Genomic DNA, 17,032 nt, shown 5'->3' on the forward strand with positions numbered 1-17,032 from the left:
AGGACGAACGTTCGACCATCCGGGAGGGGCGGGACCTTCTGAGCAGGACGAACGTTCGACCATCCGGGAGGGGCGGGACCTTCTGAGGAGGACGAACGTGTTGAAGCTTCTGTTCAGAGTTTCAGTGAAACAGACAGTGGATCAATCTCAGGCTTGTTGACATTGGATGGTTTTATAATGTGAAGGCACATCGACCGAGGGTCAGGGTTGGGGTTAGGGTTGGGGTCAGGGTCGGGGTTGGGGTTAGGATCAGGGTTGGGGTCAGGGTTGGGGTCAGGGTCGGGGTTAGGGTCGGGGTTGGGGTCAGGGTTGGGGTCAGGGTTGGGGTTAGGGTTAGGGTTAGGGTCAGGTCAGGGTCAGGGTCAGGGTCGGGGTTAGGGTCAGGGTTGGGGTCAGGGTTGGGGTCAGGGTCAGGGTCGGGGTTAGGGTCAGGGTTGGGGTCAGGGTCGGGGTTAGGGTCAGGTTGGGGTCAGGGTTGGGGTTAGGGTTAGGGTTAGGGTTAGGGTCAGGGTTGGGGTCAGGGTTGGGGTCAGGGTCGGGGTTAGGGTTGGGTTCCCTATATAACAGGGTTCATGGAGACCATTGAATTTAGAGTTGCACATTTTCAAGAACAATGACAACAAATATATCAAAAGAAACAGTACAATGATAAACAGTCAGTACAAAACTATGGAAATGGCCACACAAATAGAACAAGAATGAATTAAAATGTAATTAAAGAGTTGTTTTGAGTTTCCCTTCCTTGATTATCTCATTTTAAACCCATTATTAATCCACTGTGTATGGGAGGAGTGATTCTATAATTCTTTAATAATCCAGGGTTAGGGTAACCCTAACCAGGTAACCGGAGAAGACAGGACACACGGCTCACTCGAGCAGGCTGTGGACATCTTTAGTTACGCTTAGCCCTGTCTTAGCCCTCCACAGGACGCCGTTACACAGTAACAAACATTTAGCTACCAGGATAACTAGCCGCAGCGCTTCAGACGTACTCGGTCGACCTACAACCAAGTCTTACTGACAGGAAATAGCTGGAATCAAGACAACACAATTGTGTGTGTTACACCAGCGCCACACCAGGCTGGAGCATCATGTTGGTCTCCTGATGCTAAATCAGCTGAGGGTTTTAGTGATCTAGTTAGCTGTGACGTGATTTAGCTCTAGTTAGCTGCTACGTGATTTAGCTCTAGTTAGCTGCTACATGATTTAGCTCTAGTTAGCTGTGACGTGATTTTGTTAGGTTTGTTGGTGGTGTGCAGGTGCTCCACCCATCTACTTCCTGTCTGCATTGTTTTCCCTCCATGGTGTTGATGCACCTGATACACTCTGGGTCTGGATCAGGATCTGCCTCCCTGATCGGACCAGGAAGTTGCTCGTGTGCTTCACCTGAGTCTTTGTAAGCGTCAAACCTCTGGTTGGGTTTTTGAGTTCATTTCTTGAAGCATCATTAGCAGAAGCATTTGTCTCCAGTTGAGTCCTTCTGTTACTCCTTATTTTGCCAGTTTATCGCTGATGACCCGCTAAAAGGGGTAGTAGTTAGGGTTAGTAGGGTTAGGGTTAGTAGGGTTGGGATTAGTAGTTAGGGTTAGTAGGGTTAGGGTTAGGATTAGAGGGTTAGGGTTAGTAGAGTTAGGGTTAGGGTTAGTAGTTAGGGTTAGTAGGGTTAGGATTAGAGGGTTAGAGTTAGTAGGGTTAGGATTAGCGGGTTCGGGTTAGTAGGGTTAGGGTTAGTAGTTAGGGTTAGGGTTCGTCGTTCGGGTTAGGGTTCGTCGGGTTAGGGTTCGTCGGGTTAGGGTTAGTAGGGTTAGGGTTAGTCGTTCGGTTCGGGTTCGTCGGGTTCGGCTTCGTCGTTCGGGTTCGGGTTCGTCGTTCGGGTTCGGCTTCGCGGGTTAGGCTTCGCGGGTTCGGGTTCGGGTTCGGGTTCGTCGTTCGGTTCGGGTTCGTCGGGTTAGGGTTCGTCGGGTTGGGGTTCGTCGTTCGGGTTCGTCGGGTTCGGTTCGGGTTCGTCGGTTCGGGTTCGTCGGGTTCGTCGTTCGGGTTCGGGTTCGTCGGTTCGGGTTCGTCGGGTTGGGGTTCGTCGTTCGGGTCGTCGGGTTCGGCTTCGCGGGTTCGCGTTCGTCGGGTTCGGGTTCGTCGTTCGGGTTCGTCGGGTTCGGCTTCGTCGTTCGGGTTCGGTTCGCGGGTTCGGGTTCGGCTTCTCGGGTTCGGGTTCGTCGGGTTCGGGTTCGGGTTCGTCGGGTTCGGCTTCGTCGTTCGGGTTCGGGTTCGTCGTTCGGGTTCGGCTTCGTCGTTAGGGTTCGGGTTCGTCGTTCGGGTTCGGTTCGTCGGGTTCGGGTTCGTCGTTCGGGTTCGGCTTCGCGGGTTCGGGTTCGGCTTCTCGGGTTCGGGTTCGTCGTTCGGGTTCGGTTCGGGTTCGTCGTTCGGGTTCGGGTTCGTCTTCGGGTTCGGCTTCGCGGGTTCGGGTTCGGCTTCGCGGGTTCGGGTTCGTCGGTTCGGGTTCGTCGTTCGGGTTCGGGTTCGTCGGGTTCGGGTTCGTCTGGTTGGGGTTCGTCGTTCGGGTTCGTCGGGTTCGGGTTCGGCTTCGCGGGTTCGGGTTCGTCGGGTTCGTCGTTCGGGTTCGGCTTCGTCGGGTTCGGGTTCGTCGGGTTGGGGTTCGTCGTTCGGGTTCGGGTTCGTCGGGTTCGGGTTCGTCGTTTCTGGTCCGGGTTCGTCGTTCGGGTTCGTCGGGTTCGTCCGTCGGGTTCGGGTTCGCGCGTTCGGGTTCGTCGGGTTCGGGTTCGTCGTTCCGGTTCGGGTTCGCGGGTTCGGGTTCGTCGTTAGGGTTAGGGTTAGTAGGGTTAGGGTTAGTAGTTAACAGCATTAAAATCTTTGTGATGGGTTAGGGCTGTCAGTGGGTGGAAAGATTCTGTTGGGGGAAATCTGAACCTCTAGGATGCTACGATAGCCTAGCACCTATGAAGAGTTCCTAGAGAAAAAGAGGGGGGAGGGATTTTTCCTGTAGTCTTCCAATGAAAACAGACTCTCAAACTGTTGACGGGACAAAAGTCTTTGTCTTCTATATTTTTACGTCATGGACTTTTTCTTTTTTCTTTGGAAAAACTTTGTGTGTTCTGGGTGAGTTTCTCCGGGATGTGGCGGACTTTGTCATTCTAAAGTCCTGCCACTGCCTTCCCTAACCCTAACCCTAACCCTAACCCTAACTACTAACTCTAACCCTAACCCTTCCTTAACCCTAACCCCTACCCTAACTACTAACCCTAACTACTGACCCTAACCCTTCCTTAACCCTAACCCTAACTACTAACCCTACTAACCCTAACTACTAACCCTAACCACTAACCCTAACCCTTCCTTAACCCTAACCCTAACTACTAACCCTAACCCTTCCTTAACCCTAACCCCTAACCCTAACTACTAACCCTACTAACCCTGACTACTAACCCTAACCCTAACTACTAACCCTAACTTCTAACCCTAACTACTAACCCTTCCTTAACCCTAACCCCTAACCCTAACTACTAACCCTAACTACTGACCCTAACCCTTCCTAACCCCTAACCCTAACCCTAACTACTAACCCTACTAACCCTAACTACTAACCCTAACCACTAACCCTAACCCTTCTTAACCCTAACCCTAACTACTAACCCTAACCCTTCCTTAACCCTAACCCCTAACCCTAACTACTAACCCTACTAACCCTGACTACTAACCCTAACCCTAACTACTAACCTTCCTTAACCCTAACCCCTAACCCTAACTACTAACCCTAACCCTAACTACTAACCCTACTAACCCTAACTACAACCCTACTACTACCCCTAACTACTGACCCTAACCCTTCCTTAACCCTAACCCTAACCCTAACTACTAACCCTAACTACTGACCCTAACCCTTCCTTAACCCTAACCCTAACTACTAACCTACTAACCCTAACTACTAACCCTAACCACTAACCCTAACCCTTCCTTAACCCTAACCCTAACTACTAACCCTAACCCTTCCTTAACCCTAACCCCTAACCCTAACTACTAACCCTACTAACCCTGACTACTAACCCTAACCCTAACTACTAACCCTAACTACTAACCCTTCCTTAACCCTAACCCCTAACCCTAACTACTAACCCTAACCCTTCCCCAAGGACCTGCCATCCTCAGGATATTTATTATCCCGCGCGATGGTCATCGGATCCCTTCTGTGTTGCAGAGGGGTCTAAGAACTTTGTTATGGGGTCAACTGAGCGACTGCTCATTTAAACCTGTCCCCACATCACAGGTGAGTTTGGGCTCGGTGCCGACCTGCAGGTGAGGAGACGTTCAGTGGGAGCACCAAGACAGGGGAGCAAGGGAGCAGTGGAGGTTCAGGCTTTCATGGGTGATGCTGTGGAAAGTAAATGTGTAACCTGTCTAATCCAGTAGGTCCCTTCTGGGGGCTGCAAATTTTAGTTCCTGCTGTTGACGAAGCAACGTCAGTATCGACCCTTCTGCACCTCCAACCTCAGAACATCTGGCTGACCCACCTAGAAGCTGTGATTGATGAACCACTGTAGGAGCTTCGGTCCCGCCTCAGTCCTTTACTGCCTCAATATTTCAGTCAGAAAATCCTCAAAACAGCTTTTGGCTTCTGACATCAGAATCCCAGTGGTGAGGTGGGAGGAGGGGGGGAGGGGGGAGGAAGAGGAGGAGGGGGGGAGGGGGGGAGAGGAGGAGGAAAGGAGAGGGAGGAGGAAAGAGGAGGGGGAGGAAGAGGAGAGGGAGGATAGAGGGAGTCTTTTTAGGAGAGAGGAGGGGGGAGAAGGAGGAGCAGGAGACGGAGGAGACGTTAAAATGCTTTCAGCAGTCAGGACTTGTCCTCTGAGGGACCAGGAGCAGCAGCCAGGATGAACAGCTCTACGGTCCTCATCACCTTCACCACCTACAGCAGCTTTGGGGTCTTCAGAGGGCCGCTGGTCACGTGCATTCTGGTTCTTTACGTCTCTGTGCTGTGCGTTAACATTTTACTGGTGGTGGTTATTTACACGGAGCCTCGCTTGCACAGGCCCATGTACGTCCTGCTGGCCCACCTGGCTCTGAGCGGGCTGGTGGGCAGCACATCGGTGTGTCCAACCATCCTCCGGCACCTCCTCCTCAGCAGACAGGTGACCTCGCTCCGAGGATGCTTGACGCAGGTGTTCTTCATAAATGTGTACGGTGGGAGCATCTTCTGCTTCCTGGCGCTGATGGCGTACGACCGCTACGTCTCCATCTGCAAACCTCTGCTGTACCACGCCGTCATGCGGCCGGTCCGGGTCAGGTTAATGTTGGCGCTGGTGTACCTGGTGCTGAGCAGCACCGCGGCCGTGCAGGTCTACCTGACGTCACGCTGGCGCTGTGCCGGCACTCGGTGGGCAAACTGGTGTGCGACAGTTTGGCGATCTCCAACCTGTCGTGTGAGAGGACCACCCTGATCAGTGTGTACGGTCTCTGCTGCGCCGCCTTTGTCATCGCCCTCCCCTGTCTCTTGGTCTTCCTCTCGTACTTCCACATCTTCTCGGTGACGCTGAAAGTCTCCACACAGTCTCAAAAGAAAGCGCTGCAGACGTGCACCCCCCACCTGGTGGCTTTCATTAACTTCTCCGCGGCGTCTTTCTTTGGCGTCATTTATAACCGTATGAGTGACGCTGTCCCGGAAACAGTCAACATTTTTACATGTGTTAGCTTCTTCATTTTCCCTCCTCTGCTGAATCCCATCATTTATGGCATCAAAATGAAAGAAATCAGGCTCAGTATCCAGAAGATCAGGCAGAGAATTCTCCAGCAGCCCTGAAATCTGATGCTATCAGGCTCTGAAAACTGTGCATCAATAATGTAGATAATCACCCCATTAATGTGCTAATTCTGAAGGAAATGTAATCAATGAAACCATGAAAATGTAAACAGGGACACGGTCTTTGTGGCTATTTAAATATGAAGGTCGTCTCTCACATCAAACAGGTTAAAGGGGTCTTGTTTTATAAGGAATATTACAAATTTAATATAAAAGTTCCTGGAGCCATCAGAAACCAAAAAGGAGAAAAGTATAATGATAAATACTAATTAAACTGGAAATTAAAACCACCATGACAAGCTGAGAACAATGTGTTGGATTATGTTGCCTCTGATCATTCCGGCCGGCAGGTCGAGCCTCCTGGTCGGGCCTCGCCTGGCCCGGCCGGCAGGTCGGGCCTCGCCTGGCCCTGGCCTGGCCCACTTCCTGGTGCTCAGTCACTCTTCTACCCATCAGGTACAAAGTCAAGGTGTCCAACATTCTGTTCCTAAACTGAAGTTACCGTGGTGTGATTATATCTGACTATTGGAACTGTACGACTGTATGTGAGCAGGACTGGACCTTAAACATGATCATGAACTCCAGAAATCATGACAAATCATCTTCATGTATCTTTGTTGAATATAATATCAAACTGTAATAAAGACCTGAATAAAACACCTGAGTACACGTGCATGTGAGACCTGAAGACATGCGCAACACCTTCTCCTCAGTCATTATGCTAAGCTACAGGGAGCCTGACTTAAGGCTTGTTAAATATTTAAATAGTTGGGTTACCAAACAATAATCTTAAGGCTACCATGAATAAAGGGTTACAGCAAAATAATAATGAAAATAACCTGTTGTCATTTAGTCACAGACGCCAACTCAAGCCCACTGGACTAATTTGGCTGTTTGCAGCAGCTGTTGGAGCCCCCAGAGTGTCCGAGTGTCCGTGGGCAGGAAGGAGATGATGCTCTGGAGGGGCTCATTATGGAGGGAAGATGATGAAAGCAGCAGGTCCGTCAGGAACCAGGTCCCGGCTGATGGTACAAACAAGTGCAGAATGTGTGTGCAGGGCCCCCCCCCAACCCAACCCTGCCCCCCCCCCCAACCCTAACCCTGGTCATGATCACATCTGCTCATGCAGCATTGCTATTTTTGATCCATTTTCTACAAGGTGACAAAAATGACCTTTATGATTCGTTTTCTCCCGCTTATCCGGATCCGGTCACGGGGGCAGCAGCTTCAGGAGGGTGCCCAGACAGCCCTCTCCCCGGCCACTTCCATCAGCTCCTCCGGGGGAACCCCCAACCGCTCCCAAGCCAGGCGTGAGATGTAATCTCTCCACCTAGTCCTGGGCCGGCCACGAAGCCACGACTCCTCTCGATGTGGAGGAGCAGCGGTTCTACTCCGAGCCCCTCCCGGATGTCCGAGCTTCTCACCCTGTCTCTAAGGCTGAGCCCGGCCACCCTGGGGAGGAAACTCATTTCAGCTGCTTGTGTCCGCGATCTCGTTCTTTCGGTCATCACCCAGCGTTGACGGCCATAGGTGAGGACTGGGACGTAGATCGACCGGTAAATCGAGAACTTTGCCTTCCGGCTCAGCTCCTTCTTCACCACGACGGATCGGTTAAGCGCCCGCATCACTGCTGACGCCGCTCCGATCCGCCTGTCGATCTCCCGTTCCATCCCACCCTCACTCGTGAACAAGATCCCGAGATACTTGAACTCCTCCACCTGGGGCAGGACCTCCTCCCCAACCCGGAGAAGGCACTCTACCTTTTTCCGAGCGAGGACCATGGACTCTGACTTGGAGGTGCTGATCCGCATCCCTGCCGCTTCACACTCGGTTGCGAACCGTCCCAGCATTTGTTGGAGGTCCCTGCTCGATGGCGCCAGAAGAACTACGTCATCCGCAAAAAGCAGCGACGAGATCTTCCGCCCACCGAACTCGACACCCTCCACTCCCTGGCTGCGCCTAGAAATTCTGTCCATAAAAGTTATGAACAGAACCGGTGACAAAGGGCCTTGGGAGACCCTACCAGGGGCAAACTGCCCCGGACAGCATAGCTCCCAGGCTCATTAGGGTACGTAAACTCCTCCACCACGATAAGGTGATGTTCACGGAGGAGGACCTTTATGATATATATGAAATTTCACTTTTTAAACATGTCATGACCTTCTCAAGCAAAGAATTGGAGCCAGATGTTGGGACCTGGACCTGTGGGTGAACAATGGTCACCATGCATAACAAAAGTCAGCACCGACTTGGAAACAAAGGATAGCACTGGTAGCCCAAATGTCCCACAATCTTCTAGGTGTGAAACCTCATCCAGCAGTTGCCACTGGTTGACTGTGTCATGTGACTCTGAGGTCATCAGGTCAAATACTGGCTCTGCTCATGATTACTTTTATCTCTCACCTCTCCTGGCTCTGCTCTTCACCACTCCCAAGGACCCCCAGCTATGGAGCTGCAGCTAACTGTCTCAGGTAACCTGCTAAAGCAGCTACGCTGCCCTTCCTTACCACAGAGAGGCAAGAGAGAGGCAACTGCTAACAAGCTCCCTCAAAGGAACAACTAGTTTTCTTCCAAAGTGTATCACCAGGCACAGCAAAGCTGCTTTTGAATGGGAATTACAACTTTCCCATCTTGGCACCTCCTTCACAAGTGCTAGTTAAAATAGCAACCCACCAGAGCTAGCATCTCTCCCACCAGGACTGCTAACACGACTGGGCCAGGTCAAGATAAGATAAGCAGAAATTTGATGTTGTATTTGTGTTCTAGTGAGTTGTGAACAGTTTGGTAGTCAGGATTCCGTTTGGTTGAATCTGCCATATTGATGTTAGCTCAGTTATAGGGTTTGTCTTTTGCAAGCTACCTATCCTACCTCTAACCTGGCACCTGATGAAACACACACACACACACACACACACACACACACACACACACGCACACACACACACTCCTTCTCAGGTTTCACACATGCATGTGACTTCAGCAAGTGGTCTGGGTCAGCCATAGAGTCAGCCATCTTGGTCGATCTTCTTTGTTCATGGGCTCGAGGCCCCAGCAGCCATTCGACACCCCCACAGTGTTGGTACACTGGAGATAGTAAAGGGTTAAAAAACCTCAACGCTAAAGTTAAAACTCTTTAATTTGCTAAATCCCGGCCTGAATCTTGGTCCTATGATGTCCTCCCCGGTGAACTTGATATTTTCATCCACTGTGTTGCTGTGTTGAAGGCTTTAACTCCCGGGGTTTTGTGGCTGCGGTTCCCGTGAAGGCCGTCAAACCTCTGCCCTCCACTTCCTCCATGTTGTTCTTCTATGGTGGCAGCGGTGAGCTCACGGCACAGCCATGTTTCTGTCTGCAGAACCAGCACAGACATGATTGAGAGCGGGGTTCCTCCTGTTGGCTAGTGTCTTATCCTGTAGAAGGTGGTTTTAACTTCTGTGGTCGGGCTGCAAATAAAAGGACGGGTGACCTCACATGTGCTCCAGTGGGTGGTGGGAGCCGAAAAGGCCTCGTTGGCAAAGGCCTGTGAGGTTTGGATGCGGTGTGCCTTTTTTTTCCTACAAAGAGCTAAAATGGTGGCTAAATGTTTGGCAAACATTTAGCCACCATTTTAGGAGTGTTAATTTCTCCTGAAGAGTATCAGTATCTGGAGCTCCCAAACAGTCAGAACTGATGAAGCCTCTTGAATGAGAGGTGCTACCAGAAAATCATATTTTACATTCTAATTTCCTTAAACGCTGCCTCCCCATAACAGTCGCTGCCGTGTTTTTTGCTTCATGCACCACTGAGGAACTTTGATAGGAAGGAATAAAGGCTCCACCACAACACAGTATCCATTTCTCTTAATAGATCCATGGCACAGGCTCCAAGACGCCGCCCAGTCATTTCAATTCAGTTTTGACTTCCGGGTCACGCGACCCACTGACTATGCGCAGTAGCATTAACCACAATGCATCTGGCTCGTTGCAACATGCGCAGTCGCGTCACCTCTTTGCTTTGGAAAAGTTTTTCAAAGATTAAAAAGTCCATCGCCTAAACAAATGGAACACGGAGAGTAGTAATCGACCATGTTCGTCCAACAGACCGCTCTTTTTTCGTGTATGTAGGGTTTTTCCTGCAGTTCGAGGGGCCACCGGCCCATTTCCGTGTGCGGCGGAAGTCCTCCACCCTGCTCTTCTTCTACGTTTATGGTGTCGTAGGAGCCAAAATGGAGGTGCGCCGGAGCGAAGATGCTGATGTCGGTTAACGAGACAAAATATTTATCCTCTAATACCGAGACAAAACCACAGTGGTTAACAGCAAGTGGATACTGTGCACGAACTCGGCTACATGGTGTAAGTTTTAAAATTCTATTCATTTTTTACGGCACTCCATGGTCTGCAGTCAGCGTGCTAGGCTACATGCTAACATGTTGTGTCACGGGTGTATGTTTATTGAGCTGCAGTATGACTCAGCCCGAAAATACTTCACACGAACTCTAATCTTGCTTAAAAACTGGTTCTAAGTACATTTTATTCCGACTGTATGTGTGTATACACGCACGCACAGATACCAGTTTTATGTTGGTGTTCTCATTAACCGCCTGCGCGCATATTCTGTGGTTGTTCTTAGCATGAGATGCTAAATAGACACGCTGCGGGTTCATAATTCATAAAATTTAGCGGAAAGATTTTCATCCATAAAGTCAACGTCACAAAATCAGTCTAAATATGTTCTAAATGGTTCTAAAATGACTTGAGAGTTTCTGTTAATCGGTCAAATTAAAGCAGTTTGACCACTGCAGTCAGTTTCAATTAAAGATTTTGGAATATTGGATCAGGTAACTAGTCTGGGGAAAGGTGAACCTCCAACCTGTGGTGATCTGCTAAAGAAATGTTCTGTTCCTGCTCTCAGGTGGACATGGCAGAGCGCTGGCTGGACTGTACCTGGAAGAGACATGTGTCGGAGCAGCTGAAGCTCAGAGATCGACTCCAGAGACAGGCCTTCGAGGAGCTCATCCAACAGTGTGGGTGTCGTCTGTTGCATTCTGTCTCAATCGCTGACCGCATTCCATACCTTCTTCATGTTCTGCTCCAGATTTAGAGAATGGAATAAATGTGAACCATTCTTCATTCATTACACATCAGCATCAATGTGGCTCATTTTCCCAGGAACATGCTCCACTTACGGAGCTGCATTAGTGCTAGCAACGACTGCAAACAGCTGTGAGCATCCACAGAATTAGCACTTTTGTCTGCTGTAGGCACACAAATGGCACTTTGACCACGTATGAAGACGAGCCGATCAAACGAGGACTAACAACCTTGTCTGAGGTTTAATAATGCACAATTGTCTGTTTTTAGATAACCGCCTCCTGGAGAAGTCAGACCTCCAGGCTGTTCTGTCTGAGCGATACCAGACAGACAAATATGAGCTCCAGAGGGGACACGAGTGCAGGTGAGCCCGCATCATGTGGTCTACGTATATTAGCGGCTGTCTCGTGTTCCACATTCACGCTCTATTTATACCTCCCAGTTTGGGCGGAGACCCGAGTCAGAGAGATGCGCTACAACAGGAAATGGCTCAGATGAGGATTAAACATCAAGAGGAGCTGACGGAGCTGCACAAAAAAAGAGGAGAGGTGGGTGACGGGTCTGGCGTCACCGTCAGGGTAACGGCGCCACTTCCTCTTCGTGTGGATCTGCTGTGGGTCACTGTTTCCATGGAAACAGTGTTGCGTAGCATAGAGGGACGCATTACAATGTGGACAGTTTCAGACATACGAATTCACGAAGCAAACTTTGATATTTATTTTTCACAATAAATACTTTTCTTTTTTAAATCTGCTTCATAATCCCTGTGGTGGCCGACCTCCATCACCCAGCAACGACCTTCTGTCCCGAGAACCTAAAATGAGGATCCATGTCTAACCCTAACTCTAAGCCCTGGAGCAGACCACACTGGGAGGTGTTCTGGGAGCCAGTACCAGGACCCTGGCTGTTGAGGAGCCAGTGAGCAAAGTACCCAAGGCTGCTCCCACGGAGTGGGCAACTCCTTCAGTCGCCCTTTTGGCGTTGGGATGTGTCCCTTTTTTTTTATTGGTTTTTGTTTGTTTTAAGATCTTGACATTCCAATAACAGGGAACATGTTTTCCTTTAAGGAAAAATCCCTGTTTTGGAGCAGCTCTAGTCTTGTAGTGAGGTGGGCTGATGCATCGGTGACCTGTTGCTCTGGTCCAACAGTCGCATGACGGATCTGCGTCTCACACGTTCCACAGTTTTAAAGCTAATTCAGAAACCAGCTGTAGAACTTGGAACGTTCAGAGAGGATGAGAAAAGAAGACGGGATCAAGTCTGTGGCCAAATGTGCAGCGATTATTTAGGTTCTGAGTCTGGACCCAAGTCTGGAATAACTGGGAAACAAGGATTTGTGTTGTTTTTGATGTGTGTGTGTGTGCGTGTGTGTGTGTGCAGCTGGCTCAGAGTGTCATCGAACTGAACAACCAGATTCAGCAGAAGGATAAAGAGATCCAGAGCAACACGGCCAGGTCGGTACCGTCTGTGGAATCACTGACAGATTAATCAGGTGTTTTAAACCTGACACACAAAGTTCATTTTTCTTAGAATTCTATTAAAACTTGTGATTTTTCTAATGGGATGAATCTAACAAGGAGCTGATGTCCATGCGTGTGTTCAGAATGTTGGAGTACCAGCAGCAGATCAGCAGCCTGGAGGGGGAGTGTCGGGACCTGAAGGCGTGTTTACAGGTAGGAGAGGGTTCCTCCCTGATGGTGATGATGGTGGTGATGATGATGATGTCACTGTGGTCATCGTCAGGCTGGAGTCTTCATCACGTTTAGAGGTCGGTGATGAGCTGTAAAAGGTCTGATTTCCCATCATCCTCTCCCTCTGCCATGTGACTCCCAGCAGCTCCTGTCTGAACCATCATGTTCAAGAGCTACATTGATGGAATCAGCAGCTGCTGAAAGACAGGATGTGACATCACAGTGTGTAGCGAGGATTCTACACACTGTGATGAGCGACATCCAACAGAGGCAGACTCGTATGGAGTGGCTGAGGGGGGGGGCAGGGAGCTGATCTCAAGTTTTCAAGCTGAGACCCTCACTGGGCGTGGGAGGTACCGGTCCAGTTGGCAGGCAAACTGACGCGCCACTGTGTCCCCGCAGGACCTGGAGAAGGCCAACCAGACCCTGAAGGACGAGTACGACGCCCTGCAGATAACCTTCTCCGCCCTGGAGGAGAAGCTGAGGAAGACGACGGAGGACAACCAGGAACTGGTGTCGCGCTGGATGGCAGAGAAGGCTCAGGAGGCCAACAAGCTGAACGCAGAGAACGAGAAGGACAGCAGGTCCAGCACCACCCACCGCTGCATGTCGCTGACCCGCTCAGCCTCTAACGCGTCCTGTTCCTCCAGACGCAGGCAGGCCAAGCTGCAGAAGGAGCTCGCCGACGCCGCCAAGGAGCCGCTGCCCCTCGACCCGTCAGTACCGACAGCTTCATTCAGGGTTTGTGATGGGGGGTCTCACTCGCTCTTGGTGTTGTCAGGGACGATGACATCGAGGTTCTGACCGAGGATGGAGGCAAAGGCGCTGGAGAAGGGTCACCGAACAAACCTCTGACCAGAACCGCCAGGTGAGACAGACACCTGCCGCACGTCTGCTGATGACCTAAAATGGGCCTCCATGAGTGTCCATCTGCTCTGCTCCTGTTCCAGCAGTAAAAAAATCTCCCAGCCGCCCCCGGGCAGCCTGCTGGACTCCATCTCCAACATCTTTGGGTACGTTTGGGTATGTGAGACAGGAGACAGGACCTGTCTCACTCAGCAGTGGGACAGGAGACAGGACCTGTCTCACTCACTGCTGCGTGGGACAGGAGACAGGACCTGTCTCACTCACTGCTGCGTGGGACAGGAGACAGGACCTGTCTCACTGCTGCCTGATCCCACCCAAACGCTGCTCACCTGTCTCACTCGCGTACTCATTGTGGCGTCTCCTGGTCCCCAGCAGGCGTCGTAGCACCAACTCCTTCAGCACGTCACCAGAGAACGCCGAGGGTCCTTCTGGGCTCTGCACGGAGGTGCGGGTTCCCTCCACAGCTCTGCACGTCTTTGTGAGTCTGGATGAATTCAGCTTCCAACTGTAGCGTCGGCGTGAGGCCGCGGTGACACGTGTCCTGGTCAGAACCTCTGCCTGGCTGCTGAGGCTGCCTGTGTCTGCAGGAGGCCCATGACGGGGAGGTCAACGCCGTCAAGTTCAGCCCCGGCTCTCGTCTCTTAGCAACAGGAGGGATGGACCGCAGAGTGAAGCTGTGGGAAGTCCTTGCTGGTGAGCAGACGAACCAGAACTCAAATGTGAGGTCGCCCTCTGGCCTCCGCCTGTTTCACCTCCTGGTGTTCTGACAGGTCACTGCGAGCCCAAAGGCGCCCTGACGGGGAGTAACGCAGGAATCACCAGCATCGACTTTGACAGCACGGTGAGGAACCCTGGAGCGGGTGATGGTGGTGATGATGATGATGATGGTGGTGATGATGATGGTGATGGTGGTGGTGGTGATGGTGGTGGTGATGGTGTGGATGATGATGTGGTGGTGGTGATGGTGATGATGGTGGTGGTGATGGTGGTGGTGTGATGGTGGTGGTGGTGGTGCTGATTGATGATGATTCTGGTGGTGCTGCTGCTGGTGGTGCTGGTGGTGGTGGTGGTGGTGCTGGTGCTGCTGCTGGTGGTGGTGATGTGATGATTCTGGTGTGATGGTGGTGATGGTGGTGGTGTATGGTGATGATGCTGATGGTGGTGATGATGATGCTGATTCTGTGGTGATGGTGGTGGTGCTGCTGGTGCTGCTGGTGGTGGTGGTGCTGATGGTGGTGATGCTTCTGGTGGTGTGCTGGTGGTGCATGGTGGTGGTGGTGATGATGGTGGTGCTGGTGATGGTGGTGCTGCTGGTGGTGGTGGTGATTTGTGGTTGTTGTGCTGCTGCTGTGGCTGGTGGTGGTGGTGCTGTGCTGTGCTGGTGGTGGTGGTGCTGCTCTGGTGCTGCTGCTGGTTGGTGGTGGTGCTGCTGCTGTGCTGCTGCTGGTGGTGGTGGTGCTGCTGGTGGTGGTGCTGCTGGTGCTGGGGTGCTGCTGCTGGTGCTTGCTGCTGGTGGTGCTGCTGGTGGTGCTGCTGCTGGGGCTGCTGGTGCCTGCTGCTGGTGCTCTGCTGCTGGTGGTGGTGCTGCTGCTGCTGCTGTGGTGGTGCTGCTGGTGGTGCTGGCTGGTGGTGGTGCTGCTGGTGATGGTGGTGTGTGGTGGTGCTGGTGGTGGTGTGGTGGTTGTGCTGGTGGTGCTGCTGCTGGTGGTGGTGCTGCTGGTGCTGCTGGTGGTGTGTGCTTGATGGTGGTGCTGGTGGTGGTGGTGGTGCTGCTGCTGGTGGTGCTGCTGCTGGTGGTGGCTGCTGCTGCTGGTGGTGGTGCTTCCTGGTGCTGGTGGTGGTGCTGCTGGTGCTGGGGTGGTGGTGCTGCTGCTGGTGGTGTGCTGCTGATGGTGGTGATGATGGTGGTGGTGATGATGATGATGATGATGATGGTGATGATGATGGTGGTTCCTGCTGTGTTCAGGGTTCCTTCCTGCTGGCTGCGTCCAACGACTTCGCCAGTCGGATCTGGACCGTGGACGACCACAGACTGAGGGTAAGTCTGAGACTGGGTTAGGGTTGACCTTCAGCCCCCCCACCAGTTGACCTCCCAGCAGCAGGATGTGACATCACTGGACTGGTTCTGTGATGCACACATCCCTCAGACTGTGAGCGGGGGTGTGAGGCTGATGGGGCGGGGCCAGAGCGCTGACCCCTCCCTCACCTGTTTGCAGCACACCTTGACGGGTCACAGTGGGAAAGTGCTGTCGGCTCGCTTCCTCCTGGACAACACCCGGATCGTCTCTGGGAGCTACGACCGCACGCTGAAGCTGTGGGACCTGCGCAGCAAAGTGTGTACGTATGGAGCCGCCAGCGCGGGAGCCGCTTCCTGTTGCTGGGCGGGCTGACGGGCGTCTCACCTGTGCAGGTATCAAGACCGTGTTCGCCGGGTCCAGTTGCAACGACATCGTGTGCACAGAGCAGTGCGTCATGAGCGGACACTTCGATAAGAAGGTTCGGTTCTGGGACATCAGGTCAGTAAACGGGTCGCATCGCTTCCTGGTTCGAGGTGGCGAGGGCGACGCCCTGCAGAGAGGAGGAGGGGGCGGAGCCAAATACAGCAGCCAGGTGTGTGAGTGGTGTGTGTGTGTGTGTGTGTTAGAGCGGAGAGCATTGTGAAGGAGCTGGAGCTGCTGGGTCGGGTTACGTCTCTGGACCTGAACCACGACCGCACTGAGCTGCTCACGTGTTCCAGAGACGACCTGGTGAAGATCATCGACCTGCGCACCGACGCCATCAGACAGACCTTCAGGTGAGTTCAGCCTCTTATCACGCCATGGTGCACCTGTGAGACGCCTGGTCATGTGATCCGCTTTGGGTTGTGTTCAGTGCTCAGGGTTTTAAATGTGGAGCGGACTGGACCAGAGTGACGTTCAGGTGAGCCAACGACCTCGGCGCCTCCGACAGGTCCTCCGCTTTAACGCCCGACTCAGACGGTGTTTCTCCTCAGTCCTGACGGCGTTTATGTGGCTGGAGGATCAGCTGATGGCGCCCTCTATGTTTGGAACGTGCTGACGGGGAAGCTTGATCGCACTCTGGACCGAAACCACAAGTAAGAAGCAATTGTAATCTGATTACTCTTGATCTGATGGGGCATTTAAATTTCACCTGACTAAACGTGGTCACATGACTGACCCTGTTCTTCTTCTCCAGCTCTGCCATCAACTCGGTGTCGTGGTCGCCTTCAGGAACGTACGTGGCGAGCGTGGAGAGGGGCAGTAAGACCATCCTCTGGTCCGACATGTGAATGACTGAAGCGCGCACGAGGCACCGGCCATCGCGCACGAGGCACCGCCATCCCGCTCTCAACAAGCTGAACTTCCAAACAACATTTTTACTTTTTTCTCGTTCGTTTTCAACTAAAGATGAACTTACAGCGTCGCCACTTTTAGCGATCAGGAGCAGGTTGACGTTAGCTTCCTGTTATCACGTCCTTGAACAAATCTATGTGAAATATGCACGTCCTCCTCCCGCCGCCACACTTCCGAGCTCTGAGGCTCCGTGTTTGTGCTTTTCAAAATAAACATTTTAACACGCGTGCAACCTGTCATGCT

At 52.1% G+C, this 17,032-nt stretch overlaps 3 protein-coding genes and 1 non-coding gene across 9 annotated transcripts in view; all 4 read left to right on the plus strand.

The window, feature by feature from the left end:
* LOC130534447 (S-arrestin-like) overlaps positions 1–17,032 on the plus strand; it is a 76,233-nt gene that overhangs the window by 47,941 nt on the left and 11,260 nt on the right. The gene's annotated exons all lie outside the window — the stretch shown is intronic.
* LOC130534453 (olfactory receptor 10J1-like) lies at positions 4,884–6,122 on the plus strand. The gene is given in 2 exon segments (XM_057048539.1): positions 4,884–5,358; positions 5,361–6,122. Coding segments are annotated over 2 exon segments (924 nt in total). The 3' UTR covers positions 5,810–6,122.
* On the plus strand, positions 9,757–17,021 carry atg16l1 (ATG16 autophagy related 16-like 1 (S. cerevisiae)). 6 transcript variants are annotated; one of them, XM_057048503.1, is made up of 20 exons: positions 9,757–10,140; positions 10,700–10,811; positions 11,149–11,242; positions 11,321–11,426; positions 12,259–12,332; positions 12,482–12,551; positions 12,972–13,153; positions 13,220–13,285; positions 13,351–13,437; positions 13,520–13,582; positions 13,809–13,914; positions 14,024–14,129; positions 14,207–14,277; positions 15,403–15,474; positions 15,653–15,773; positions 15,847–15,952; positions 16,081–16,230; positions 16,308–16,355; positions 16,429–16,530; positions 16,632–17,021. In XM_057048503.1, exons 1-20 carry the CDS (start codon positions 10,036–10,038, stop codon positions 16,723–16,725), a joined length of 1,935 nt encoding a protein of 644 aa, XP_056904483.1. In that variant the 5' UTR covers positions 9,757–10,035; the 3' UTR covers positions 16,726–17,021. The 6 variants fall into 6 exon arrangements, with proteins under 6 accessions (XP_056904483.1, XP_056904487.1, XP_056904486.1 ...); XM_057048507.1 differs by having other exon boundaries at positions 13,812–13,914; XM_057048506.1 differs by having other exon boundaries at positions 13,523–13,582.
* LOC130535627 (small Cajal body-specific RNA 6) lies at positions 12,646–12,905 on the plus strand. Its single transcript, XR_008953185.1, has one exon. It is a non-coding gene; the product is annotated as a small Cajal body-specific RNA 6 (non-coding RNA).

This window comes from Takifugu flavidus, chromosome 12, assembly GCF_003711565.1.
Source record: "Takifugu flavidus isolate HTHZ2018 chromosome 12, ASM371156v2, whole genome shotgun sequence".
NCBI classification, from domain to species: Eukaryota; Metazoa; Chordata; class Actinopteri; order Tetraodontiformes; family Tetraodontidae; genus Takifugu; species Takifugu flavidus.

Excerpts from the sequence above, each read along its gene's own strand:
- atg16l1 (XM_057048503.1), top strand. The coding sequence starts at position 10,036 with ATGCTGATGTCGGTTAACGAGACAAAATATTTATCCTCTAATACCGAG. Across the intron at positions 12,333-12,481 it reads ATCCAGAGCAACACGGCCAG|AATGTTGGAGTACCAGCAGC; the intron begins GTCGGTACCGTC and ends GCGTGTGTTCAG. Across the intron at positions 15,774-15,846 it reads GGACCTGCGCAGCAAAGTGT|GTATCAAGACCGTGTTCGCC; the intron begins GTACGTATGGAG and ends TCACCTGTGCAG.